The following is a 27,725-nucleotide window of genomic DNA, read 5'->3' as shown; positions in this document are numbered from 1 at the left end:
GTACTGTATGTAACCAACACCTATTCACAAAAAGCAGAAAATGAGTCATGACTTGTTTGACACAACTTCCAGTTTTACAAAATTTTAAAAGGCAGTTTTCATTTTCAAACAGGATTAAACAAACATGTCAAATATCTTCTCAGTAGCAAAGAGTTCAATAAACACCAGTGATCCCATGCATGAGGAATTGAGGTACACAATTTAAGGAAAAAAGGGGAGAGCCTGAAGCTGTAGCCAAGTCCAACAGCATCAAAGTGGCTGCAGGAAACCTGGCTGAGTGGTAGGTGACAAAAATACTAGAGCATTTCAGACTTAGGCAAAACTTTCGCAGTTGCACAGGCTACTGCTCCCAACTCAGTAAAGCATAAAAATCACTCACGTATGCAAATGAGGTACTTAAAGCATATATTTACACTCCTTGAAATGTATGGAATGTAAGCACATGCTTTAGATGCTCTGGAAAACCAAATGGATTTAAGTGCTTTCCTGAACAGGGTAACATTTTAGGTCGGCTGTAAAATCTTCAAAAATCGGTAAAAAAAAGAAAGAGTTGTCTAAGAGTTGCCTCTTAAAGCCATCTGAGGTCTTGAAACTTAACTTAAAACATGAAGTGCAGCTATTTGAATAAGTGAAAACTCCAAGAATAAATCTGTTACGTAACGATTTACAACAGACTAAGAGTGAGCCTTTGCGCAAGGCTGCCAGAAAGTTTTTGCAACTTGTATGAACTTCCTATTCACTTGCATTTCATACTTAATGGAATTTAAAACAAATTCTTATAATTTGAAGTCAACTTTCACTGTGAGCTCCAATAATTTGTTTTTAGGTAAATTTACAAAACCTCATCTGACAGATTTAATTAGAGCCACTTTTTGCTAGGACATTTAAATATTGCCCATCACTGAACAAGGACATACAAGTGTACCTTCTCTTTTATATGCATGTGTGAATAAACCCCAAAGTATTAAGAAAATACCAAACCCATAAAGTCTGAAAAATGCGAACATCTGGTTTCTTCTGGCACATTTCTAATATACAACTATGTACAGACTGCTACGGCCTTGGGGGTGGAGGGGAAACACACACAAGCACTAGTACTATAAAACTGTAAATAACTGCAGGCTTTTGTTTTGTTTTTTAAACCTTTCCACCCCTCATTATGGACAGTTTAAGTTCATATGAACAGTTAAAGTTGATATCAACTGTAGTGTCAATCAGGATCAAGGCTGTATGAGAGAGAAAATTTTCAGCGTGCTAAAATCAGACCTGGGACCACCTCTCCTCAAAACAACAGATCACAAAGAGCTGCAGTTTTTACAGTTTTATATGTCAGTTAGCAAATTCACAAGCCACCTAAGTAAACACTGCTAGAAAGCAAAATAGTATTAAAGGTTTTATGTAACCACCTATTTTCATATCAAAATTGAATGTGTGAGAGCAACATTAGTATGTTTAACTCACTGAATGCAAGATTAGGTTGAGCCATATGCAAGAACTATTGCGATGTTTTTAAAGACAGCATCAATGTTTTCATTGTAACATTATCTTTAAATATTGCTGAACACAAGACTTTCCCTGAGGTGTAAACATCAAATAACTTGAACAGCTTTACACATCAGCCCCATTAAACAGTTTATTACAACACTACATCTACTGTAATCAAAGTGGTGCTGTGTACAGACATTATCATATGAACAGTTTAACATGAACAAACTACTATAAAAACAAGCATTTACTTGACGTTTTCCAATTGCTTGCACATTATAATTGCCAAATGTATATAACCAGTAATAAAGTTGCAAAAGCTATAAGGTTTAAATCACACAGGTTTCCCTCAAATAAAACAATTAAGCAACATAAAAAAGTAAAAGAGCTACTGGTTACCATGTATGCAGATTTGCTTTATTCAGATCTATTCCTGTTCATTTTATCCATGAATCCTTACAGGCTCAGTTCAATCACATGAAGCAAACTGCTGGACAAGCATCTTTCCTTGAAGAATGTATCTTGTCTTGCATGTTGTTCCTCTTCCTTCAGCTGTAATGTGTCAAAATTTGTGATGTAGATTTTGCTAGTCCCCATAATACACAGAAAATTGTTGGCTTATCTATACATACACAAGTCGTGCATCTACTTCACCGTAACGTAAACTAACACAAAATACCCGGAAGCAGTAGCTACTTGTTTGTGCACGAAATTGTTTTCTAATACAATAGTTAAAATTAATGTTGTTGTACAACAAAGTTGAAAGAATATAAATTTCACAGTTGAAGTATCAAATGATAAAGGAAGAAATAGCTACTGTTCCTGTGACTGATGGCAACATTTATATAGAATGTTTCCTAAAGTATGCATTCTGCAAGAGTATAGGAACAAGCACGTAAAGTAACTTTGCCACAACTAGATTTTTACATTTTTACCTGACCACTTACAGAAGTTTTAAGATGGTTTGACATTTAAGTAATGCACTGATTGTATAATGAGGTGGATGGCTCACAGCTCAGTACCATTTGGAAGTGCACAGAATCTGATACCAGTACTTCAAAATTTTCAGACTAGTGGCAAGCAGGATGGGCTTCACACATCTAAAAATACATGCTTGCAGTTTAATCACAAGAACCCACTTTTCAAATAGTACAATATATATTTGCAGGTTTCCTCACCTACTTGCCCTAGAAAAACCCAAGCCCTACTTCCTACTCTCATCTATTTTGGCAAATAAGGAACCACACTATTCAGAGTTAATTACTGTATGAGTTCACAAAATACTTGGGATGGTATAATTCCATACACTGGATTTCAGTTGAATTCCATTACAAAACAATTAGCTATCTTCATTTCATTAATAATTCACAATTTCAACATTCAATAATTTCAGAATAATTTCAATCAAATTGTTAAAAAACCAACACATTAAATCGTTCATTTGAAAAACAAGACATTTAGAGGAGCAATTTCATGAACGTGCACCAGTACACAGCTGTCAAATATTCCTCTACTAGTATAATAATTTCAAAGCAGTTGGGAAAACAAAGTACTCGATTTTTGCATGAACAATTGACACATTTCTTCTTCCTTTCCTCAAAGTGACTGTTAATAATAACTTTAAAAAACCCATATAACCAAGTAGGCTCTATACACTACAGTATGCACATAAACCAGTCCAAATCTAAAGCAGTGACTAGAATTTCTTTTCTTATTCACAGACTTTGTTCCCAAGTCATGAATGTATCAACCAGTAACTAACTTTTGGGGAAGTTCCTTCCGCAGAGACCAAAATTTCCGTAGGTGTTATGTACTTTTAAAAATAATTAGTATCAAACTGACAAAGTGCTGCCTCCACAATAAGATATGTTCAAAATCACGAGCTAAGTTAGTGCAGACAGACAGGGGAGCATCTCAGTTCTTTAGTGGAGAAAGTAAGTCTATGACAGCTGTGAGACTGCGTGTCAGAATTTGCTGCTCTCATCATACAATTGCTGTGGCAAGAATTATGGATCTTTATCACTTCTATGGCGACAGTTAACAGATCCAAAGCACCATATATATGATTTATAATACTAGAGTAAGAAAGCTTCAGTTTTTGGGAATAATTTGCTAGACTTGTAAGGGTACTTATGGAACTACAGGAATTTTAAAGAATGCACGATAAACTGGACTTAGGATTAATGCTTTTCAGTATAGGGCTCTTAAGATAGTGGGCACCACACTGAACCTTCATTTTAAAAACCCGACCAACTAAAATCCAAAGTGGCATACATTTTGGTTCCAAGTATTCTGCCACTATATCTTGGCAAAACCAGAAACCTTTGTGGTTCCAAAAGGAAGAAATACATCTGTATGGATTATACCTTCATGCTCAGCCCTTTTCAGTATTCTACAAGCAAGTAGAATATTGAAGTAAGAAACAACTTTAAAAAAAATAAAATATCAAATCTCTAGTCAGTACTTCTTAGCAATGCTGTTTTCCATCTGCCTCAAGCTCATATAAGCTATCCGTTCCAAGCATGTGTAAGGTTTGTACAATTTAACACCATACACTGATAAGTTTCTCAGCACCTCTACTAATAAAACCCAGATTTCAGACTTATCTGTTAAATAGTTATTTTGTGGTTTAAAAGTTAGGGGGTTATGTCAGAACATTTCACAAATGAAATCCCAGAACTTAAGTGATCAAGCATTTTTGTATTTATGCTAGATGCAACTTGAGCATTTTTTTTCCACAGACAAGACTCTTACAACAAAAACCTTTCTTATCTACATAAAGCATCTTGCAGTTGCAACTTAATTTTTTCCCTTTAATTCCAATTATCCAAATAAGCATATAAAAACTTTAAACAGCTTTTAGAAGTGTAAAAATTCTACGGTACTTTAAAGCTGTATGTGCATACACCCATCAAGTTTAGTTATGGTAGTGTAGAAATTTCTGATATTTTCAGAGCTTGAATTTCAATCTCCCAACATGTTCACATTTCAGTAAAATGCATGATACACATTTGTCATTATATCCTAATAGCTCCTAAGAATTACTTCTTGTAAATTCTCCTTTATTTTTATTCTACACAAAGAAAAAAATACAAAGCAAAAATCCCACAGAAAGTATCAGCTTGAAAGCCAAAATTTGTTTTCACTTAACCTACATTCCAGAACATCATAAAGCTCCAAATACTGTGATGCTTTAGCTGTAACAGCGATAAAGAAGGAATTTCAAGCTCGACTTTGTCTTTCTGCATGTAAGCTGAGATACATAGGTCATTCTGTTCATCATACATGTACAGACTAGTTTACCACCACTAGCACCTTCTTCCATTTGTTGCATTTTTTTCCCCCCCTATTATTAAGTGCACTTACCTGGTATATTTGTTCAATCTTAGTGTATAATTTAAGATCAACACCAGAACAATTTCCTGATTTTATAAAAAATTTTAAATGGGAAGAAAAAGAACACTCCCAAGCTAGTTTCATTCATAATATGTCTCTCTCCTACTATCCCAGCCTGTCTATTCACCAAAAATGATGAACAAAGATGTGTGTTCAGAAAACTCAATTTTTTCTTTACAATTTAAGAAGATGTGAATTATTGGCAAGTATCTTTCACATTAATATATGAAGAAGACACAAAAAGGTAGATCAGGCTGCCACCACAGGAAACATAAAAATGAAGATCTCTCTCTCATTTATCTCCTTTTTTTTTTTTAAAAGAAATCTTAGTTCTCAAACCACAATGAGCAAAAAGGAAAAAACTGAATTTGTTCATTCTTTAGAGAATATGGCATCAAACCAGCATTTTCACTTGCAAGTAACTTCTTTATGCTTCAAATGCTATAAAGCCTTGAAGTTTCTTGGGGAACTTTCACACAGCTCAAATTTGTCAAAACTACTGATTTCACAAACAAAAGAAAAAAGGACAGGATGTGGGGAACACAAAAAAACCAACACTGGTGTCTAAACACACCTCAGAAGACAACAAAATTAAAGCAACATGTTAATGGAAAAAATTAATAGAAGTTATGCCTTTGAACATAAACAATAGCATAAGATTTCCAGTTCATTTTTTGAATCATTTTATCACCCTCAAGAAAATGAGAGGAATCACTGAACATTAAGAAAAAACCTACATGTTTCTGTAAAGCACCAGAATAGCCATAAAATAGGCTTTAAGAAGCACATAAAACAGTGGCACTGCTTGCCTCTTTCACTCTATGGTGGATTTCAAATACTGAATCAGGCACACAAAAAAGTGCCAGCCCCACATCCATGCTTCCTCAAAAATACACTTTCTAAAAAAGAGAGATAAGGTAAATCATGTTCAAAACAGTTTAATACTAATAAGATCTGACCCTAGACAGGTACATATACCCAGGTCTTGAACAATGCTACCACATGATTCACTTAAAATTCTGTTATTAATTAGAAGCTTATTACTAAAATAACTTAGAAAAATAGGCATTTTCCCTATTAATTTACAGGGTTCCTTAAAAGGCTAATTTCATACTTCACTTGCTAACACACTTACAGGACAGTTCCTACTTATACAAATAAAAATATAATGAGTATTACTTAAACTATCAGTACCATTTCCCCTCCTACTGACACCTAAAAAATTCCAACCATGTTAGTTCCTAGATCATTCTAAAGCTGAAACTATTTCGTAGAGCTGAGAGCAGTTTTTGAAGAAGCATATGAGCCTCAGAAGTACGTTAGAATTGAAATTATTTTGCTTACAGTGGTTTGAGAGCAGAAAAATCAGAGAAAAAACATGAAATATGGAGTACAAAGTCTACATACATAACAACTGTTACAATGTTAGTGTGTTTTTGTCTTTGCAATTCAGTCCAAATCCAGTTTAAATAGGAAATAATCAATCAATCCAATAACAAAAACATAAAATGAAAAACTTAACATTCAGCAGTTATAGAAATTCAGACAGATTAAGATTGGGACAATGTATCAGCTAGAAATACATCATTGAGTATCAGTTAAACTAAAAAAAAAAATCTGCCTAAAAAAAGTCAGGACTCATGCTGATGAAGTTACATTACTATTCTGTTTGTACACCTTAATTTTGCTGTTAATCCTTATAAATAACATTCTATTGGATCCTTAGTTTTCTTTACTAACACAGGTTAGACATTTGTCTTAAATCCATTATTCTCTTTTATATCTACAGGCTTTCTACAAGCAAAGGCAAGATGTTTCAAGGAAACATTCAGTTTATAGTAATTCTGTAGAATGGATTATCAGTGTACATGAAGCCTTACTCAAGTGAAGGCACAAAAATCTTGCAAGAATTTAATTTTAAATCATGAAGTGTACAAACAGAAGTGTAAATACCTGCTGTGGTACATCTAAACTTTTTAGAGTTTTATTATTATAAACACATTTAGTAAGTTACTCCAATTTAACCCATCTCTATAAACGTAATACAGTACAAACTGAATTTAACTGTATACAAAAATGTTCACAATGGACCTTTAAAATCCTTCTAAACTAGAGGTGTAACACTTTAAAAAAAAATGCCAGTACAGTATCACAGTTATGACTATAGGTACACAATAAGGAGAAGTATAGGTGCCATTCATAGGGTGCAGGCACAGAGGCAACTTCATGTTATCTGGCAAAACACAGTAATATGGGGAGTAACTCTTTTCAGCACTGCTGATATTTATTAAATGACTGAGACTGTTAAATCCATTTATGAATATTAATCAATGTAAAGAACGAAACAAAAAATGTATGGCAACATACATCTTAGTGAAAATGAAACATACAAACCAGGAGATAACTGTATTTCTTTTATATGTGTGTGTATAAATATATAAAAACAAAACTACAATAAAGCCCTTCTTCATTAAGACAGCAACAAGACAAAGTGTTTACAACTTAACTTCAAAAAATATGAAATGCTTTCATTTACATGCAGAATACTAAATTTGGTCTTTAAATCAAGTTCTTAAGACCTATTTTCTTCTTCACACAAGGGAATCTTACCTATGCAACCCCTCTGAAAGAAAAGAAGTCCCAGCACACAACAAAGGTGAAGGAAGTTGCATATATGAATCCCACCTGAACTGAGACTGAAACCACAGTCTCATTTTAAAATTGTGCTTTGGAAATTATAAAATGCAACCTAATGCTATTTGATATATTTTCTTGGGATGACAGGGTAGGCAACCTGTATTTGGCACAGAAACTCCATATCTACATGCACAACACTAAATACACAAAAATTAAAGCTAGATTAATACGTATGCCAAGAGTAAAAAAGAGTTATCTTCAATTCCAGGTTATTAACAATTTTTAGCATGGCTTGCTCATCTCCACCAGAAAGAAAACACTCTGGAAATGCATCCATTACTCAGCTCAATGGTTACCTCCTATTAATAACAACTATTTGCAAATATCACAAATACTCAGTTATCATAAAAGGTAAAAATCCAGTTCAACAAAAGAAATACTAACTTTTGTTAAATCTGTATTTTTATGTTCTGATACTTCACAATTAAGAACCATAGTTGCTATTTTTATGCAATTCCAGAAATACATCTACCAATCCATTTTTTAAATGACAAAAAGTGGCATTAACAGATATATACTGCCAACTTATTTCAGTACCACGTTTCACCTTCCTATTTAAGCCTTTGACTCCCCTTCTCTAGGTCAATTACTGCTTTGTGTGTCCCTTGTTAGCATATGAACCCAAGACAACACCCCACTTAACACTCAATAGACTAGAGCATTTAGTATCAGAATTTGTTCTCTCCCAAAGGAGTCAGTGACATAAAAGCCTGGACTGAAAAACTGACATTTAACTAAAACAAAATTATATTTTCACTTAGGTACATACTACATTTTGTATGATTTCTAAAACGTTTTGCTCTACTCAACTTCTGTAAATGAACTTCCATGAATAAATACCATATAGAAAATTAGAAACTAAATCTGAGGGTAAATGTAAGAAATGGAAGTTGGGCAGACCGGCAAGCCTGCAAGCTTCAATTTTAATGTAGATGTAGAGGGAAAAGACTACTGCAGAGAAACTAACAGGTAGGAGTTTTTTCCAATTGTCAAGTGTAAGGAATCATGGGTAGCTTGAATTCCCAATCCTCAGAATGGTATATTATATAATGTAATGAACATTTCTATGTATTTTAAAACTCTCAGCAGTACACTGAAAAAAGCATTATTTAGCATGCTACTCTGTAGCTATCTAGACATTTGATGCATACAAGACTGCAGAAATATGAAATAAAGTAACATGTTAGTCTGTGAACAACCAGAAAGAAACAATCCTTGTGTCATACATTTGTTTACTAGTCTTCAGAAAATTACTTTACTATCAGAGGGGGAAGGGAATGAAAAAAATCAGGGTGGTGGGGAACAACTGATCATAAATCTTATTGAAGATAACATCTGAATTTAGCTGGAAGGTTGAAGATACTGACAGGTCACATTTCATAAATTGAAGAGCAAAGTTGGGCTATATTTCCTGAATTTGAGTAAAACTCACCAGAAAAAAACAAAACAAAAACAAAAACCCCAAAACACCACCGTACTTGTGCAAGGACAGCAACTGCATGTATATGTGTTTCCTAAATTTAAATAATCCACATGTGACATAAGAAGGGCTAAATGCTGCAATCCTTACACAAGTAGATTTTAAAATACAAAATTAGTATTTTAAAATACAAATAACAAATACAACTATAAATTTAATATAATCTTCTAAGATTACAAAGAGAGCAGACTTATCAGTCTGGCTTACTGTTTTAAGAATTTAATTGCATTTCATAAAAACTGCAAACATTAATACCACCTAAAATTAAAAAGGCGGCATGCAACTGCAGAAGATAATCACACAAATACTCCCTCCCAACACCAGTTACCTGTTGTTACTTACCTATGGTCATGTCAGATGCTGCAAGAAGAAAGGGATTCAGTACATATTGCAGGACCATTTAAATGCAAATATTAATGGTGTAAATAATCCCAAACCTAGAGTAGTTACTTTTAGTAAATCAGTAACAGTAAAGTTCAAGAACATGAAACAAATACTCACCTTCTTTAACGATGACGATATTCTCTCTCTCTGTCTCGTTCTCTGTCGCGATCTCTGTCGCGATCACGATGCCTCTCTCTTTCACGGCTTCTTTCCCGATAATAGTCATCGTGACGATCTCTACTACGCGATTTGTGGCGCCTACTTTTTTCCCGTGACCTACTGTGGTCCCTCTCTCTGGATCGCTCACGTCTTCTAAAAGAAATTACTTCATTAAATTTTTCTTCAAAATACAAGCCATACGCATGCCAATTTTCTATTCTGTTTATGAGTATTAATTTCATCAAAAAAGGATATGAGAGAAGTAGCAGTGCACTGTGATGCAGATGTTTTTTTATATAACATGAAAGATCGCCACCACCTTTTATACCAGCTAAGAACTCGGTTACAGATAGTAAGGTGGATCCACTTTCTAACCTATCAAGGAAAAGTCAGAAAGTACAGGCTCAGAATGGAGGACGAGATGGCTGAAATCAGCTAGGGGAATGCACCATACCTCAAATGATCCCCACAACATGGCTGCTAACCTGTGTACTGAAACTATGTGCCAAAACCACCTTTGTGTTTTCAATATTCAAGGCCAACTACACTATTGCTCCAGTATCCAAATGAACTAGAGGCTCAGCGTTTGTCCTAACTATGAAAGGGGCGTTATTTAACTTTTGAAAGAAATATCAATCTCATTTGTAATAGGTAGAACAGTCCATGAATTTCAAATCTACATACTCTTATTTTTTAGATTGTATGACAAAGGACAACAGGCAAAATCATTCTGCCCAACTTCTCCCGCCCCGACTCAAGTGTATTTCTACTGTGATAAGTGTAGAGAAAATTACTTTTAAGCAAAATGAAAATTGGCACCAAATATCATCAACCTTAATTTTCAATAGCAAATTTTAATAAAAATTATGCACTGGACATCTTAATTGATAAAGGATAATTCTCTTTTGAAGTCTACACATTGCAAAAGTACGATGTAGGAAAGGATACTAAATAAAACTAAGAGTTAATCTAGTCAAATCAATTTTGAAAAAAGGGTTAATTAAAAGGCAGCTAAGTTCAGGAAACTGCTATTTGGTTCTTTCACACATTTCTTGTGCAACTCAGCAAATCACTAAGCTTCTTACATGACTTAGTTTCTTCCCTGTGAACTAGTCCTGCACTACACCTTCCCTTTTATAAGTAAGGGCAGATGGAAGAGGAAAGGTTTACCTGGATCCAGAACCATAAGACTTGGACTCAATTCCATGAAGGCAGTCCTGAAGAGAGCTAATAAGTACTTTACAGCGATCATCCGCAGACACTTTGGACTGTTTAATTAAGGAAATTGCCGTTACCAAGGTCTCTATAGCACTTCCATAGTCCCCTGAAAATGATATAAGATCATGATCAGAAAATTATGCGAATTAAACCAAAGATTTTTATCTGTAATAGTATTACCATTTCGAGTATCTTCTCTTCAACAGCCATTCAGATCATTTTCTGTACAACCAAGTATTAAAATACTGTCTAGATCAGTACTCAGAAGGCATTTTCAGAAACTAATTGGAGCACAGCACAAAAATCAGTCATAGGTTGTACCTAAATTCAGCTTCCTAATAGGAAAATACGGCTTCAGGGCTGCAAGCTTCCTAATAGAAAAACTATACACTCTTTTCAGTTGGGTAGAATAGCAAACACATTAACCAAGTTTTACTAACCAGCACTGGCATCTGATACAGCTCTTGAAATGGCACTGCTTGAGATCGCCCTATTTCTATTCATGATTTCTTCAAATTCTGCTTCACTTAGAGGTGTCCTTGCAGCATCCATTTCTCTGCAAGCAATAAAACTAGTATTTAAAAGGTTAAGAAAAACTTAAGAATATATCATCGCAGTTTTAACAATCCAAGTTTGCAACTTTAAGCAAAGTGACAAACAGAAAAGAAAGCAGGATCTGGGTTTGGTTTTGTTTTTTGTTAAGAACCATGTTACAGTATAAAATCCTGAAAGCTAAAAAAAAAAAAAGAAAAAAGGTAAAAAACAATGAAGACATTGCTGTATAAATAGACTTATTCTTGTTCATCCCATCTATTTTGAAGATTCAGCAGCACTTAATATTGTGCTTTACAAATATTAATAATTTTCATTAAATCCTTGAAGGTATGTAAGTAGCTATTATCCCAATTGAAAGGATGTGGAAATACATGTACATAGGCAATGCAACTTTGAGCAAAATTAGAGATCATTTTTATAACAGTACTGGAATTAGAACTATATGATCCTGTTTCCCAGATCTTAACTAAGACCAGAATGCTACAACTGATGAAAAGCAAATATAGTCTATCATCTTTAAAACACTCAATTTTCTGAATGATACTTCAACATTTTACAGCTAATTTTGTTTATTTTTTTATTTCTGGTCAAGTTCAAGGTGCTCCAATTTGATCTCCAAACCGGTCACAGCAAGGAGGAAGCAATAAAGCAGAATCCTCATACTCATTACACTTTTTACTTTAATTATTAGCTACCTATATAGGGTTTCCAAAGTAACAGAAGTTAACCTATACAGAAATTTCCCCAAAAGTTTTGCAGTGTCCTATTAGCCAGTCTCTGTATCATATAGAAAATTTGGAGAAATATGTTAGAGACAAATGTTGAGACTGTTAAACTGGCCCACTGCTTGATATTTCTAGAACAGTGTTAGTTCTTCTGGTAGAAAGAAAATGCAGAATAATAAGCAATGCTATCCTCTTAATTGCAAGAAGTGGAACAAGATCCTATAGCCAGTTTAGCATAAGAGGAAATGTCTAAAAATTCATACCTCCCTGAGTTTTGAGTATTATTTTTCGTGTGCCTCCCATAGAATGGAATATGTAATTTTTCTCTTATGGACATGTTATTTCCAGTGAAACGCCTATGATATATAATTAATGACAATTTAAATAGTTACGGATGATAGTTTTAACATTATTAATGAAAATACTGGACAGTAAGTTATACTGTCCTATGCCCACTCCTTCCCTCCCCAGACATTCTATAAACTGCAGACAACCTCGATTTTGTCCATCAAAAACAATCAACACCTTATCGTTCTATTATATTTCAGGCAATTAAGCCAAATGCTTGAATTTCTATAGTTTCTGTATGAATACAGTATGTACAGATGCATGGGGTTTTTAAACTTTGTGATAAAAGAAGAATCAAAGCAAAGTGTCTTTGCAGAAAACATTTTAAGCAAGAGAAGTGTCTCTCATGCTAGCAGTAAAACCACAACTGAAAAATCCAAATGTAACTATGTAAAACGTGTCTTACAATTTATCCCAAAATTTTCTGTGACAAATACAAATATGGTGAAAATCAAGAAACAGCGGTAAGACAGAGATACTTGAAAGCACAGGTGAAAAAGATGTTTCAAAGAAGGTATGAAAAACTTTACAAGTCAAGTCAGAGAGACTCAGAAACTCTGTCCCAGATAGGATTAACCATAGGAAAAAGCCACTGCTACAAACACAGTAAGATTGCACCAAATGAGCAGAAGCATCTTGACAGGAAGATAAAAGTCTTGCAGTAAATTCACGCCTGGCTTTTGAGACAAAGACTAACTTCAAATTGAGTCCTGAAGAAAAAAGGGGCAAGCAGAGCTGCTGACAGATGAAAATGTTTGGTGTGGCACTGTAGTCAACATATGCACATACTCAAAAAGGAGAACTCCAGAGCATTCTAAAAAGACAGCCTGCAAAGCACGATGATAAAGGTACAAGTCAGAATTTCAAGTTAAGACAGAAGCACAACCAGAAGCTGCTGCATAGGAAGTGGTATATAGGTTTACATGTAGAACACATGGAATGATGACACTGCCAAATACAAACAGTGAAGACAAACAGTTCACAGCTCAAAAGGGAAAGTGAGGTTACTGGTGTTGCATTTCAGGATTTTCTTACTGCTACAAACATGTTTGAGAGATATTTCACTGAGAGAAGTGAAAAGGGGCAAATTAGAAGACTGTTGGGATCCCTTCCAGCCCTATTTTTCATTATTTCTAACACTTGCATTAAAAGGAAAAATCAAATGCTTCCTATAAGAGGAGTAAGATCTGGTACCAAACACATTACACCAAAAGCACTCACCTTCCAGGTGGCCCATAGTCACCTCTGTCATATGGTGGAGGTCGGCCATATGGATCTGTCGGAGGCGGGCCACGGCTGTCTGAAGTAGGTATGCCACTATTGGCAGGTGGGGGGAAGAAAGCTGGATTCACATGTGGTGCAGGTGGTGGAGCACCTGGAGGTGGCCCAGGGAGATGTGGAGGAGGAGCAAGAGTCAGGGGTGGCCCCAGAGGGCCAGGTGGACGAGGGGGAAATGGACCCGGAGGTGGAGGTGGACCCTGCTGAGGTGGTGGTGGACCTGGTGGTGGCCCATAGCCTGGAACTGGTGGTGGAGGGCCTGGAGGAAGTGGCCCAAGTGGAGGCTGACCAAAAGGCTGTCCTGGAAACAGAACTGGTGGTGGTGGACGGTCACCACGATTAGGCGGTCCAGCTAATGGAGGTGGGAGGACCTGACCAGGAGGTGGAGGGCCTGGTGGGCCTGGTGGGCCAGGAGGACCTAAAGGTGGACGTGGGGGAGTTTGTCCAGCTAAAATGAAATAATAAAAAAGAGTTAATAAATACAAAGCAATATAAGACTTAGCAAAATAATTGAAATTATTGCCTTTTTAAATTCTTAAAACCAACAAAAAACCCGAAAACAACCCTCACTGAACAATTTGCAACTTCCACAAGACATGCGTGGTCTCACTTTGGGTCCAGCAGCTTAGAAAAATTTTAACAGTTCCTTGACTATCAATATCTAAAGAAAAAAAAACATTAACTTGAAAACTGACAACTGCCCCCCCCCCAATTACTTAATCACCTGCTATTGTTACTAAAATCCCCAAAGCTTACAAAAACTAGAAAACATTGTGTCCTACTTACACCTGCAGCTAATCTTTCATATGGGGCATAAGACACAATACATATTAAAATATGGGAAAAGCTATGTTGGAGAAGGTAAGGTAAATGCAGTATCCAAACCTACTTTCAGGTCCTCACTAGTGGTTTTTCAATTTGACCATGTCCCTCTGACTGTTAGTAGACAATCTACTACTGAATGACATTTATTAAAAATACTTAAGCTAAAATAAGAACTTCACTGCAATGCAAGCCTGATTGTTTAACAGATTTCTCCCATATCAGATACCTGACTAAACATGAACACCTCCTCTTCAAATTTGTGGTATTCTAAGTGTCAACTAACTGACCTGCCAGTGGGTATGAATCAAAGGTGAATTTCTGATGACGTGCAAACTTGTAACGCAGTAAGGAAAAGAGTTACTTTATGCTCTGCAACAGAGGCATTCTCACCTCATACAGCAAATCAGAAAACGTGAACCACACTGCACTAAAGACAAGTCTACTTGCTAACATCATCTATCTTAGTTTTTTTCATACTTTAAAAATAGGTACATCGACACATCATAAAGAATGTCTCTAAAAATGTTATTATATTGCTATCAAAAATAGGAAGTACAACTCCCTGTTTGAATATCAACAAAGAAATAATGTCGAATCCTACAATCCAGCTGTAAACACTTATTATAGCACATTACTGAATTGCCTTGATCTTTATAATTTCCCCAAATAAGTATGCTGCATTAATTCAGGAAAACACAGATGAAACTGAAATTCCATATATGAATTATTTTACTTGGGAAAGGTGGTGGTGGCCCTCCTGGCCCTGCTGGCCCAGGGAATCTGTCTCCACCTGGAATGGCACCTGGAAAACGGCCTCGTCCTCTATTACTAGGTGGAAATGCTGCTCGTGAGCTTCCTCCTGGGGGACCAGCTTTACCTTCCCCAGACATCTGGCCAGACTGTGTGGCTGCAATGGAAAAGCAAAAGTGTAATTACATAAATCTAAATAGGTTAAAGCTTTTCAACACTTGATCTTAGGTTTTATGCAGTGCTAAAACATGATCTTATGAGCACCAACTTGTTCCTCGGTACCCAAACCTAAAGCATTTGGGGAGGAAAAAGTGCTTTGCTAAAATACGGCAGTGTTCCAGTATGCCTCATACTAACAGAATAGCATCTGGGGAGACTGTCAGTCCTTCCTTTAATGCAGCCCAAGGCCACAAACTATTAGGACTGGGAACAAGACGACAAGGTGCTGGAGGAAAGCACAACACAGAATCTCTCTTCCCCATTCTGTCATAAGCACATCCTGTCCAGACATCAGAACTTAGCCCAGTTTGTCTACAAGTGTTAAATTTCTAAATGCTCTTGTGCTTTTTTAAAAATTACATCCACAAGAAATTGAGAAAGCTTCTCCAACTGTAAGACAAAGATTTCACAAAGCTGCAACCTTCTTTCAGTGAGTGGTATCTCTTGCCAAAACAGCAGCTCTTCAGTGTATTAAGAGATTTTTATTTTTTTTTTTACTTAAGAGGATCATCTTTAAACAAAGATGCAACTTCAATTCATCTGGACTGTAAGTATTTTATAGCTATTTTAAACTGTGTAGAAATTACCGGATGCTGAGAGAAAAACTGCCATACTACTTTTGAAATAAACTTCTATTTTTCCAAGTCAGCACATAAGAAAGGCTTACTTTTCCTTGACTGCATTTCAAATTGACTCAGAAATTGTTTATTACACGGAGTTACAACAGGATTCTGCCCATGCAATTCTCTTTTAGGCAACAAATCCATCAACTTCTTGGAGGATGCTTCCGATCCCACACCCACAAGGGCAAACCTGAAAAGGAGAAAAAGTAGTTACACCACGGTTTTTCCATTTCTTGGATACCCTGATGCCTCATGAAAAAGGTTACACTAAGTAAGCAAGAATACTTGAAAACAAGATACAGAAACAGTCTCACAGGTCTTAGCGCAGTTTTCAGAACACATAAAATAATTCATTCTAGGACATAAGAACCAAAAGTGTAAGTTCAAGATGCATCAAAATATATCACAACAAAGGCAGCTTTTTGGTAGAGTATCAATACACTATACATGAATTCATATGACCAAGTTATTATTAAGCATTCACTGTGTTCTCATTACTGTTAAGGAGAGAGAAATGCACATTCATGCAAGGAAGATTAGGTTGCCAGTGGAAAAGTGGGCTCAAGCGCTCACTTTCAACAGTTAATGGAAAATACAGATGTAAAGAAAGATTTAATAATGGAGGTTGGGGGAACAATATTTACACTATGAGGAACAACAAGTATCACAACCACACTAACTGAAATCTAGGAATAGTCTTAATGAAGATGGCCAACAAGATTTAACTCATGAAACAGTAAGACACAATACTGTCAAAAATTTATGCCTGAAATTTAAGTAATTAGTATGAAATAATATACCCAATCATTGTTGGGTATTAATAAACAAATATTATCAGTTCACATACTGACAGTTATGAAAATTGAGAACTTTTTCCCCATTTCCACCCTCCCCAAACTTCAGTCCATTTACAGAAAAAACAAATTATAAGTTCTTACCCTTTAGACTGGCCATTAGCACGGTTTTCAAAAAATTTTATCTCCAAAATATCATTTACCCCCAGCGAATGAACTGCTTCAGTTAAGTCTTCATCTGTTGTCCACTGAAAAATATTTTTAATATTCAACTATGAAAACTTAGCTAAAACACCAGGAAAAGGGCAACTAAGTTTTCCATGGATTTTTTGTGTGTGTGAAATTGGCTAAGAGGAATACTTTATTCAGGCTCTCAATAAGTTCTGACTTTTGGAATGCAGTCATTTATATTTTATAATTCTCAAAAAATTAATTTTAAAAATATACATATTTCCCTATATGCTATGTTGCATCAACCCCTCCACACAGTATACCAGTTACAGTATGCCAGAAAAATTTGTGTTTGAATAACTTTTGTATACTGAGAGTACAAGGCTTAAACTAGACTATTTCAGTAACTGTTACTTCTTCCACACCCAATCCATTTTTTCTCCTACTGATTCTATTATTTCCACACAAAAGTCAATTTTAAGCACCATATTAACCAGGTGCTCTTTATGAGAGCTTTGACTAGTCAGAGTTCAGTGAACTACATATTATTTGCACAAAAATAGCAGGATTTACAGACAAAAGAAGGGAAACTAGTACAGAAACTATGGTTATAAACAACTGATTCCGCTTAACCAAACCTACTTGCTGTAACTTCCTGTTAATTACTATGTAACATTTAACAATGTCACTCATATCCAAAGATACACAAATACACTAATACTTATGGTTTTCCTCCTACGTCTGTAACTCCATCACTTCTTTAAATTTCATACGGGAAAGGCAAAGCAGGCTTTCAAGATTCTGAACTCTCCCTCAAATCAAGGCTTCTTTTAAAAATTCAACTAATTACTCTGCTGAGAGCTAAACGCAAAAGAAAACACACAATAGCAACGCTGAAGTAGACAAATGCACTTTTTGTGGATAATGACTAATAGGTATAAATTGCTGAATACTGGCCTATCTGCTATAGAAATTGTGACATTTGACTTGGATGAGTTCAGCTAATTCATGTGCATTTTACTGATTCCATTCGTACATTTTAGAATGGTACAACTGTTAAGTCAACAGCTCCTTTACTTACCTATTAGCTCCTGAAATTAGGATATTGTAATAATTAATGAAAAAACACCTAAGCACCCATAAAGCCGCCTTCTTCAAGTTTAGCACTAGTAAGTAATTAATCAGAAGGGAAAAAACCTTGAATGAGAATTTCGCGTGTGTGGACCTGGAAGAATTGGATTTCAGGTAAACAGATAAAAACGCCAGTTAATTCAGCTACTGACCAGCTCTTGCACTTTGTTTGCTTAACTGCAATTGATTTTAAAATGCTTTAATGCTAACAAAAGTAATTGTCTTAAGGGCAACTGCAGTTCAGTAAATTACTCCAAACCTGTTACTCCTAGGACAGCAGAAATAAGCCTCAAGGCAAATACCTGAAAACAGTTTTGTTGTAAGAATCACTGCCCTACAAAAAGGGAAGTAGAAAAAGGCCCTGGAAAAATGTGAAAAGTAATTTCAAGAAAATCCCTGAGAATGTTCCAGCTCCTTTTTAAACTAAAAACTTCAGCAACAGTTTACTAAAAAGTGGGTTTGTTCAGTAGCCTTTAAGTATCTACAGGCATAAAGTATTTCATAGTTTAAGCTTGTTCCTCCTTTTTCATTCCGTTCTCTGAAAACCTTAAGATAGTAGCACAAATATTCCTTCATAACACTTAAAACAAGAGAGGAAACTTTAAAGTTTGTATTTACTGAAGATTTCATTTTAGACATCAAGACAGCTCCAGAGAGGCTCACTAAATTTCAGGTAAAAGAAAAAAAAAAACAACAAAAAACCACCTGCTTTGCTGTACTCTTAATACTGCATATAAAATGATTCTTAAGCCAAAAATATTTACAAATAATTATGTTCATAATTTAAAAATTCCTGGCCACACCCCAATAGTAATAAGATACTTACCCAAGTAAGATTTCCAATGTACAAGGCAATTCTCTTTCCAGTATATGTATAGACAACATTTGGTGCAGCTCCTTTACCTACATCATCCCCAACAGATGGTGGGAGAGAATCCATGTAATCACGATCTTCTGGAGCATCTCCATTATTCGCAGATGGAGAAATTACATCATCATATAAATCAATCTGATCATGTCCACCATATTCAGCTTCCTAAAATACAAAAGACACCTTGATTATATTTAACATTAAACACTTAAAACTTACTTGAAACAAAACAATGTCATAACTGCCATGTTCCACAGACGTGGTAAGTGTGATCAAACACCTACACAACATCCCTGCTGAAAAGCTAAGCCCCAGTTTCATCCACATTGAAGTATATAAAATTCTTATGACTTCTGTTATACTCTAAACTGATGGTGCAGGGGGGTGTGTGGGTGGGTGGAAATAAAGAAAAAATACTTCCGGACACTGTTTTGCATTGAAATACTTTTGCCCTTGTACTATAAACAGAAATCCAAAAACCCACAAGCCCTAGTCCCAGAGTTAGTCATGAGCAAGCATGAGCAAAGTGCAAAATGAGAGGCTTAACATCCACTCTCAACAAAACCTTCCTTCCATCAAAACAATTGGTAGAGTGAACAGACCGAGCTTCTAGAGGCACCCTACTGACAAGCACAACATTCTACCTTTCAGATTTCTACTGCATTCCTAACTTGATTTTTAACTCCTCATTCACAGAGAGGCCAGACAGGGATAGAATTCTGTTTCATTATATTTAATAAACCAAACAGCTTGTGTTTATTAAACATTTATTTATTCATGGGCTACAGATGGACTATTCTACAGCCTCATGGCTGCCTCTGGAATATTTTGGTTCAGAAAAGCACCATAGGGTTTTGGAGTGAATCACTCCCTTCTCCTTTGGGTTAGTACAGGATACAGCAGAGTACTCGGCAAGTGAACGAGATTCCTTTCAGAGGGAATGGAAATAAGAGTTTCTTTCCAGAAGGCTCTGCTTCATGTGCTCAACAACTGCATCCTACCTGCTAAATGGGAACAGACAGGTCAAGATCAATCAGTGGTCCTTCAGACAGCTTTGACTTATAAGTGTGGTAGGAATATTTGGTTCAAAAGGCCAGCCTAAATTTAGTCTGAAGTAGACTATGCAAACAGTGTGTTAGGTAGACGGAGAGGCCTGAGCACCAACTGCCTCAATCTGCTGATGTGCTACTACCAAGCCATACTACTTTTTATAATAAAGACAGCTATCCTGTCATCACAGACAGAAGACAGACAATTAAGAAAAGGCTAAAACACGTTGACTGTAAATTACAATAATCTCCTTCACAAAAACATGCAAAAACTTTTTAAAAACACAGCGTAACCTTAATCAGTGGGATTGCTTAATTCTAAATATAAATGAAGCTGTGTGTTGTGTATTTCCATCAAGGAACTATCTTAAAAACAAAGACTTCTTTTGATACTTGCCATTTTTCATCTTGTATACTGTCACTCATCGTATTAAATGGTGACAAATTCCACATTTTTACTATCCTAGCAATCACTTACAATCGAACAGCCCGATCTGCGTGAGAGAGAGGCACCATCTAAATGTCTACTGACAGAAAGGCAATAACTTCTCCGTGAACAACGGTCATCTGACAAAGCTTAGGAGAGCCTAGCAGTGTTTAATGTTAATCTTCAGCTTTTATATTGACTTTCACAGGTTGCTTTGCCACATGCAAAAGTTGGACTTCAAAAGCCTGCAGAGGGTTCCTGGACTCTTCCACCCTGATCCAGAACAGAAGCCGCCTCACTAGGTTTTGACATCAGAGATATTTCAGCATCCACTATCTTGTGAATTTCTATCTAGAAACCCACACGAGCATCCTGGATAGAATAGTTCAAAGTACCAGATATGGCAACTAGACAGAATCAAGTTGGATTCCCCAGAAAACAGGCTGCAAAGCTAGCAATCTTGGTTGAAAACCCAATATATCCACAACCATCGTCAGATGATAAGCTGTCTTGAAAATATTATCAACTGCTACTCATACGGAGACTATCACTAAAATAAGATAAACAAAAAAACCCAAAAAACAAACAGAAAAACAGATAAGCTAAGTTTTAGCATTTTCAATGAAGTAGATTTGATCCTTAGTAAACTGCACTGTCCCAGTACACCCTAAACTTCAACAGAAAATTTATCTCTCTTAAGGTAAGTTTATCATCATTAAATTAAGTAAGGGTTTCACATTTTCACCTAGTCTGTCCAGTTCTCTGTCTCAGTTTGATTCCTTCTATCATCATAGCTAATGAAAGTAGGTTCAAAGAACTGCCTGGGACAAGTCTAAACATGACATATAACAGCAAGATTAAGGATGATGTCACAAGGCAATTAAGGAAATCCTGTGCTAAACGTGCAATAATTCTAGTCATCTGTGTGTATGAATGATGACTTCAGGGAAGTAGAATTTAGTCTTGGTAGACAGATCCAAACAGGCAGCCACCAGTCTTACAGCAAATGTACGCTAACCTATCTCTCTGAGAAGGCTGAGGTCAGCACTGCCAAAATGCCAGAGTAGGCAGCAGTCCTCAGCTCAGCTGCACTTCCCTAGTGGCAAGAAACTCCTCTGAAACAGACGAAGTGTGTATCACATAGGCTTTCATTCAGGTCACCATCAAAAGGAGGGAGAGAATTATCAAGGCAGCACAGTCTGCATGCAATTTTTGGGGGGCCCAAAGTGCCCGACAGCATCAGTGCCTTAATTTATATCAATAAAGACACAACAGAAAACCTGATGATGTTCACCATAATCTCTTTTACATCATGCTGGTTTTGCAGCCAGCATGGAATTCATTCAGTTACCCGTCTGTCAACAAGGTGTGTTGTTAGATGATTAAGAATGATCTGAGTCAGCAACTGCAAGTGTAGATGGAAAAGAGGTGTCTTGATGGCTGTTGCACAAGATCCAACAACCCTTCCTCCTTCATACATGTACCATGGAAATTTACCTAAACACACCCTTCTTTTCTAGATGCAGAAGAGTAAGAAAAAGAATACAGGAAGTGTTACTTCTCTAGTCTTTGGTATTTCAACAAATGCTCTGCCCATACCAGGAATTGGTTTTGACCTCTTCCAACTTCCTTAGTTAAGAGAAGACCATCAATCATGAAGAGAAATTATTTCTGCTCAATTATAGTAATTCACAATCTTGCAGATAAACATGCTAAGAAACAAAGTTAGCATCATTATTCTGACCCCCTCTACAACCAAATCTGAGTAGCAATGAATTTTCAAAGCCCATCTTTTAACTAGACCACAGTCTGAAATACTGGATCATTTGCCCTGGAAAATCAGGACTGAAATTCCACATTCTGTGCTATTAAGTGGGACTGGGTGAATAAAAAGGGTACTGAAAAGGTACACTCTCAAAGATTCATGCCAGACTAGCTGTTACACTTCCAGTTACTCAGCCCTTCCTCAATATTTTGTGTTTTAATTACTGTTTGCAGTGTTTTGTGACATTCAAGTATGAAAGCCATAAACACATGGAACATCATGGTCATGTCCAGAAGGGACAAATTAAAAGTGTTATTTCTTTTTGGAACTTAACAGCCATACTCCTCCGAGTTGCAGAGAACTGGTTACTCCCTTTACAAAAGCTGTTTTGGAAATGGCTGTTTTGTTTTTTTTTTTTAAATAAAATTTCTATAAACTGTACATACATCTCTGAGATGTGCTTTTTCTGCACAACTCTATTCAATTTAAGAGTTAAACACTACATTACACCTCCAAAAAGACATTAAAAAAATCAGTGATGTAAATAAAATTCCATGAAAAAAAATTACTATTGCTTCTGAAAAAAAATTAAATTAAGAAAATCATCCAGCTTCTCCCTTATCACGTTTTCCATTCAAGTCATGTCAGCATCCTCACTTTAAAAAAAGTTTGTAGGCCCTGAAGAATAAGTTAAAGAGATAAGCAAAAATCTTTCTGGTCCTGATTAGCTGTCTGAACACACAAACTGGAATCTTAACAAAACAGCAGGCCTTTGATGTTTCTAAAATAGCACACTGCCTGTGGCAGAAACATCCACCACGGTGGACAAGTTTGTTAGACCATAAGATTCACGTTTACTCCACAGGCCCAAACACTCTCAGCTCTACAACTGGCACACCACTGAAATTTAAGGAAGCTGATCCCTTGTCAAATAGAGTAACTAAAAATTCACAAGGAGTCAAAAGTATAATTAGATTAGGTAGTATTGCTGTTTGCATTAGAACAAAGCTAAGGGGCACCAGATGAGATGGTCTCAAGTTTTCTTTGTAGTTTGATATTTGCAAATATAAAAAGGTTATTTCTTCCCCAGGCCCCTCTCAGCAGGTCAACATAACTGACGAAATACATATGCAATAAAGTATTGCACATACGTTTTATAATAAATGGAGGTCTGCCAGCTTATGTTTTTTATGACCAGGACAGCTCTGCCCTTCCGAGTAGAAATTTGTTATACCACAATGTGTCCACCCCCTCCCATAATGAGACAACTGTCTTCCTGATATAAACGCTGTTTTTAATAACCTGTTTTATGTGGCCATTAAATGCTATCTTTTATTATTTATTACACAAAAAAATATTTTTCTCTCTGTGTTATAGACAGGAAGTTAAGACAGTAACTAACATGTTCCTAAAAATCTGTAGCCACAGATGTTTCCAGATAATTAGCCTCTCAGCTGCTTACTCCATCTAAATCACTTTTATTATCCAGTTACAAAATACAAAGTAAAACTCCTTCATTTCTAATTTGTTAGCATTTAAATATCAAACTATGACACTACAGGCATGTTTAGATGTATCCACAATGCAACTATGCAAGTATACTCATTAGAGTATAAATAAAGCAAGCGCTTTTTCCACAGCATTAAAATAAGAGATCCTTAAATTGTTTTGTATCCTCTGCTTGGTCAGAAGGATTTTTATATGTATACGTATGTATAATATGTATAATAAAACCAGCTTTTTACTGTTTATGCACATGTGTGTACGTGAAAAAAAAACCAACCTGGGAAATGCAAAGCTGATCAGAGCATCAGAGGACTTGACAATGCATGGTCACATCTTCATGACTGCAGGAAAGTAACCCAGTTTACTGGCCAAAGTTGCAGGCAACCTTGAGTCAGACCCAAGCTGGCCTCATGCACAGGCTCCTCATTATCTCAGTATCATGCACGGATACTCTTGGGTTTTTTGTGTACAAAACCACAACCTAATATCTGCTAAAGCGCCCCTAATCTCACTGAGGTCTTCTGCCACCAAGAGAATGCCAGCCTCAGCCATTTGTATGCAGATAATGCAGTTCTCAGGTGCAGCACAGATCTCTCTCTCTTGAAGAGCAAGATGTGTAACATGTAGAGAGATGGTTAAAGTAAAATATGCCATGCAATACCTATTTCTTACTGGTCACAAGCAGTGTATGCAGGAAGTATTACATTTATGAGACTCTCATCTCAAAATGAGGCGCGAAATAAATATGAAAGACTGCTGGATGGTGAAGCCAGCTTAGAAGAACAAAATGAAAAATGACCCAACCAAGTTCTTGGGGAAAAAAAAAAGGGAGAAAAAAAAAAAGACAAGCACAATTTAAAAAAAAGAAATACAACTAGTGGGAGCCAAATTGAGTAAAGCTGTAAGCCCAAGGACAAAGAATACGATTATGATGAACAATAAGTTAATGAAAGGGTAAGAGGCAACGCAGACAGACATAGTTTTGATGAGCTCCAGATGGAATGAGAAAGATGCATTTTCACTAAAAAGATCTGACTTCAAGTCAAGTTAGTCAGCTCATTGCAACCAACACTAAATACAAACCAAGACAGTTCTCAGTTGTCATCTGTCTTAGCCAGCTTGTAAACCCATGGCTCTGCAGTCTTTATTTCACCCTTATAACCTGTGGTTCATATAGCACTAATCAAGCAGAACATCCCTCCCCACCTTCTCCCGGAAAAAGACATTAAAAAAATCCTAGAAGAGCATGAAGGATGAGTACCTTGAGGCCCAGAACACAACAAAACAACGAAGGGAAGCTCATCCAGGCACAAGTCCTAAATGACCCATTTACTATAGATGCAAAGAAAAGTTTTGTCCCAGCTTGGGTATAAATACAGGTCTACTGTACCCAGAAGAACGACAAAGATACACACTATATTCTTCAGTCCCTGCTACCAGCAAAACTAGAAGAAAGGGTTCCTATAGTCCAGCTTGAATGAATATTGGTAAGTCAAATTAACATAGAGCAACACAATCGAAAAACAGTACATTTCTTGCTTTACAACAAGCAATTTTTCCTCAGAAATACGGTGTTACATAAAATGTCCACTACATAAACAAATTAATAATGCAAATCACTTTCTCCCTACAGCATTTTCTCAACTGTCATCTTCAGCCATCCAAAGATATGCAGAACCATGTCCCATCTTATCAATTTAAGCTGTCAGCTTCAAGTCAGAAACAGTAATTCATGAATAGAAGCTTCTAGAGGACCCATCACAATGATGTCAGAGGTAGTAAGTAATACTGTAGACTGTAACAACTGGACTTCTTTCATACTTGACAAAAGGAAATGGGAAAGTTCAGAGGTGTCAATCTCTCCCAGTAAAATTTTCTTTTTTAAAAGTAATATAGTTCAACTGAGCAGGTCCTGAGACAACATGAAAGTCACTAAAATGAAACCTGGAAAAGAACCAACAGCAAAATTTTGGGGAAAAAAAAAAAAAAACCCACAAACCCCAACAACCCAAAAAACCAAAACAAACCAAACAAAAAAAAAACAGAGCACAAACCCAAGCTGAGGGAAAAGGGGCATTAACCTCTTCTCACTTTTCTGCCCTGTATTTTGCAAGGTTCACAAACTGAGGAAGCAGACTGCAGAAACGCAGCCCCAGAAGGACAGCAACTGGAGTGAATACAGTGAGAAGAGCACAGGGGTATCCTGACTGCTGGCATAAGCTAAACCAAATTATCACAAGACTCTCTTCATCTGTACCATCATCCTTCCTTGCACCATAGCTATAGGAAACATCAATATTAACCATAACCTGAGTAGACCGAGTGAAACAGATCATCCCTGTCACTTTTCTTCTGGCAGTATCTGTCTGCACTATACTTACAGCACAGAAATATTCCACTCTGAGGCTTTCTGCACATGTGAGTTTACACAGGCACTACTGGATTCAAATTAGTTTTTTCTGAAAAACTTGATTTGTTATCAGTGTTTTACCAAACAAAACCAAGTTGTTAAAGAAACTGAAGAGATGCACTCTTATGCTAAATGGTATTTGTGCTAGGGTTCACCGCAATTTAAATTCATATAATGGGTCTTCAACTGTAAGGGAGAAACCTTCACATGTAGAGAAACTAAGAGCAAATCAGTCCTCTCCATCATCTGCTCGCTGGTATGGCATTCTTTTATAGTATACCTTTATGAGATTACTAATCTTCTGAATTACTTTATCAATAAATATCTAAAGGATGAAAGTTTCCCAAGACAGTTATAAGTTGCTATCCAAATTAACTGTGACTTCCATAACCTATTGTCTATTCTGCAGTTCTCTGTAGGGCGGGCAGGCATACAATTGGACATCACTCAGTAAGCCCAGTAGATGTGTGAAAGCACAGTTGTTCTCGGTTATTTATGTTCTAGGGCAGGTACAATGCAATCTGGGGCAACACAACCTGGAGAAGTACAGGAGTCACAAACAGGACAGCACACAAAACCGATAAGAACATCAGGTTTTGATAAGAAAGTAGGCACACGGCTTTTTGGGAAAGATGGGGTAAAAAAAGAATTAGAAAAGTGGACCACTTGTAATCCAGGGAAGTTCTGTTTAGTTCATCCACACTTCCTCAACAAAACAGAGCTCCTCCTCTAAAGAAGAGCTGCGTGACTCTTTTAACGACTAGGAGAGAAAAACGAATAAAAAAAAAAAAAAAAGGAATATAGTTTCTCCAGTGCTGCAGAATAAAGCTGCACTGGTTCTGCCTCCCCCGCAATGAGCTACCGCTCGGCGGCTCTTTTTATTCATCTGCGAACAATAGCAGTATTTCCCCTCCGCCGCCGGGAAGGAGCTGCTCTCCCCACCGCATCCGGGAGGGTCTCGTCCTCTACGGCCTCCTCCGACCGGGGGCGGGAGAGGGATCTGAAGCCGCCCCTGCGCGGGCACTTGCGAAGGGAAGGAGGGAGGGAGGGAAGGCGCTCGCTCTCGGCGCACGGCGGCCTCTCTCGCGCGCTGCCCGCCGGCAGCCTCCCCTCAGAGCCCGCGGCCGGGCGGCGCGGCGCTCCCCGCCAAGCCAGGCCCCGATAGTACCCGCGGGCCCGGCCTGAGGCACGGCCTGCCCCCACCCCGTCCCCGCGCAGATCGCGCACTCGGAGGCGGCGGGAAAGCCCGGCGGCGGAGCCGGCCGAACAATGGCGGCAGCAGCGGCGCGGCGCGGCCCGGCCGCCGCGCTGAGGGCCCTGCAGGCGGCGCGGCGGTGAAGGCGGGCGAGGAAAGGGAAGGAGGGGAGGGGCCGCGCCGTGCCCGCCGGCCGCGCGTACCTGGTTGAATTCCTCGCCCACATCGGCGTAGATGTCGATGTGGTCCACGCCGTCCGCCATG

The 27,725-nt window shown here is 37.1% G+C and overlaps 1 protein-coding gene across 2 annotated transcripts; it reads right to left on the bottom strand.

The window, feature by feature from the left end:
* Nucleotides 1-1,620: 1,620 nt before the first annotated feature.
* CPSF6 (cleavage and polyadenylation specific factor 6) lies at nt 1,621-27,725 on the bottom strand. Of its 2 annotated transcripts, none has more exons than XM_059816285.1 (10): nt 27,665-27,725; nt 19,065-19,274; nt 17,081-17,184; nt 16,187-16,332; nt 15,284-15,457; nt 13,669-14,173; nt 11,260-11,375; nt 10,772-10,925; nt 9,560-9,754; nt 1,621-2,037 (listed from the first exon to the last, which is right to left on the bottom strand). In XM_059816285.1, exons 1-9 carry the CDS (start codon nt 27,722-27,724, stop codon nt 9,565-9,567), a joined length of 1,659 nt encoding a protein of 552 aa, XP_059672268.1. In that variant the 5' UTR covers nt 27,725; the 3' UTR covers nt 1,621-2,037; nt 9,560-9,564. The 2 variants fall into 2 exon arrangements, with proteins under 2 accessions (XP_059672268.1, XP_059672269.1); XM_059816286.1 differs by having other exon boundaries at nt 9,560-9,751.

Source organism: Gavia stellata, chromosome 4 (genome assembly GCF_030936135.1).
Source record: "Gavia stellata isolate bGavSte3 chromosome 4, bGavSte3.hap2, whole genome shotgun sequence".
Lineage (NCBI taxonomy): Eukaryota > Metazoa > Chordata > Aves > Gaviiformes > Gaviidae > Gavia > Gavia stellata.
The sequence above is the reverse complement of the archived record's forward strand: the minus strand, read 5'-3'. Positions and strand labels throughout refer to the sequence as shown.

Bases quoted from the DNA above. Each gene is read 5' to 3' on its own strand.
- CPSF6 (XM_059816285.1), bottom strand. From the start codon at position 27,724: ATGGCGGACGGCGTGGACCACATCGACATCTACGCCGATGTGGGCGAG. The intron at 19,275-27,664 runs GTACGCGCGGCC...TTTGTATTTTAG, and splicing joins TGGGCGAGGAATTCAACCAG to GAAGCTGAATATGGTGGACA. The intron at 10,926-11,259 runs GTTAGTAAAACT...TATCATTTTCAG, and splicing joins TGTATCAGATGCCAGTGCTG to GGGACTATGGAAGTGCTATA.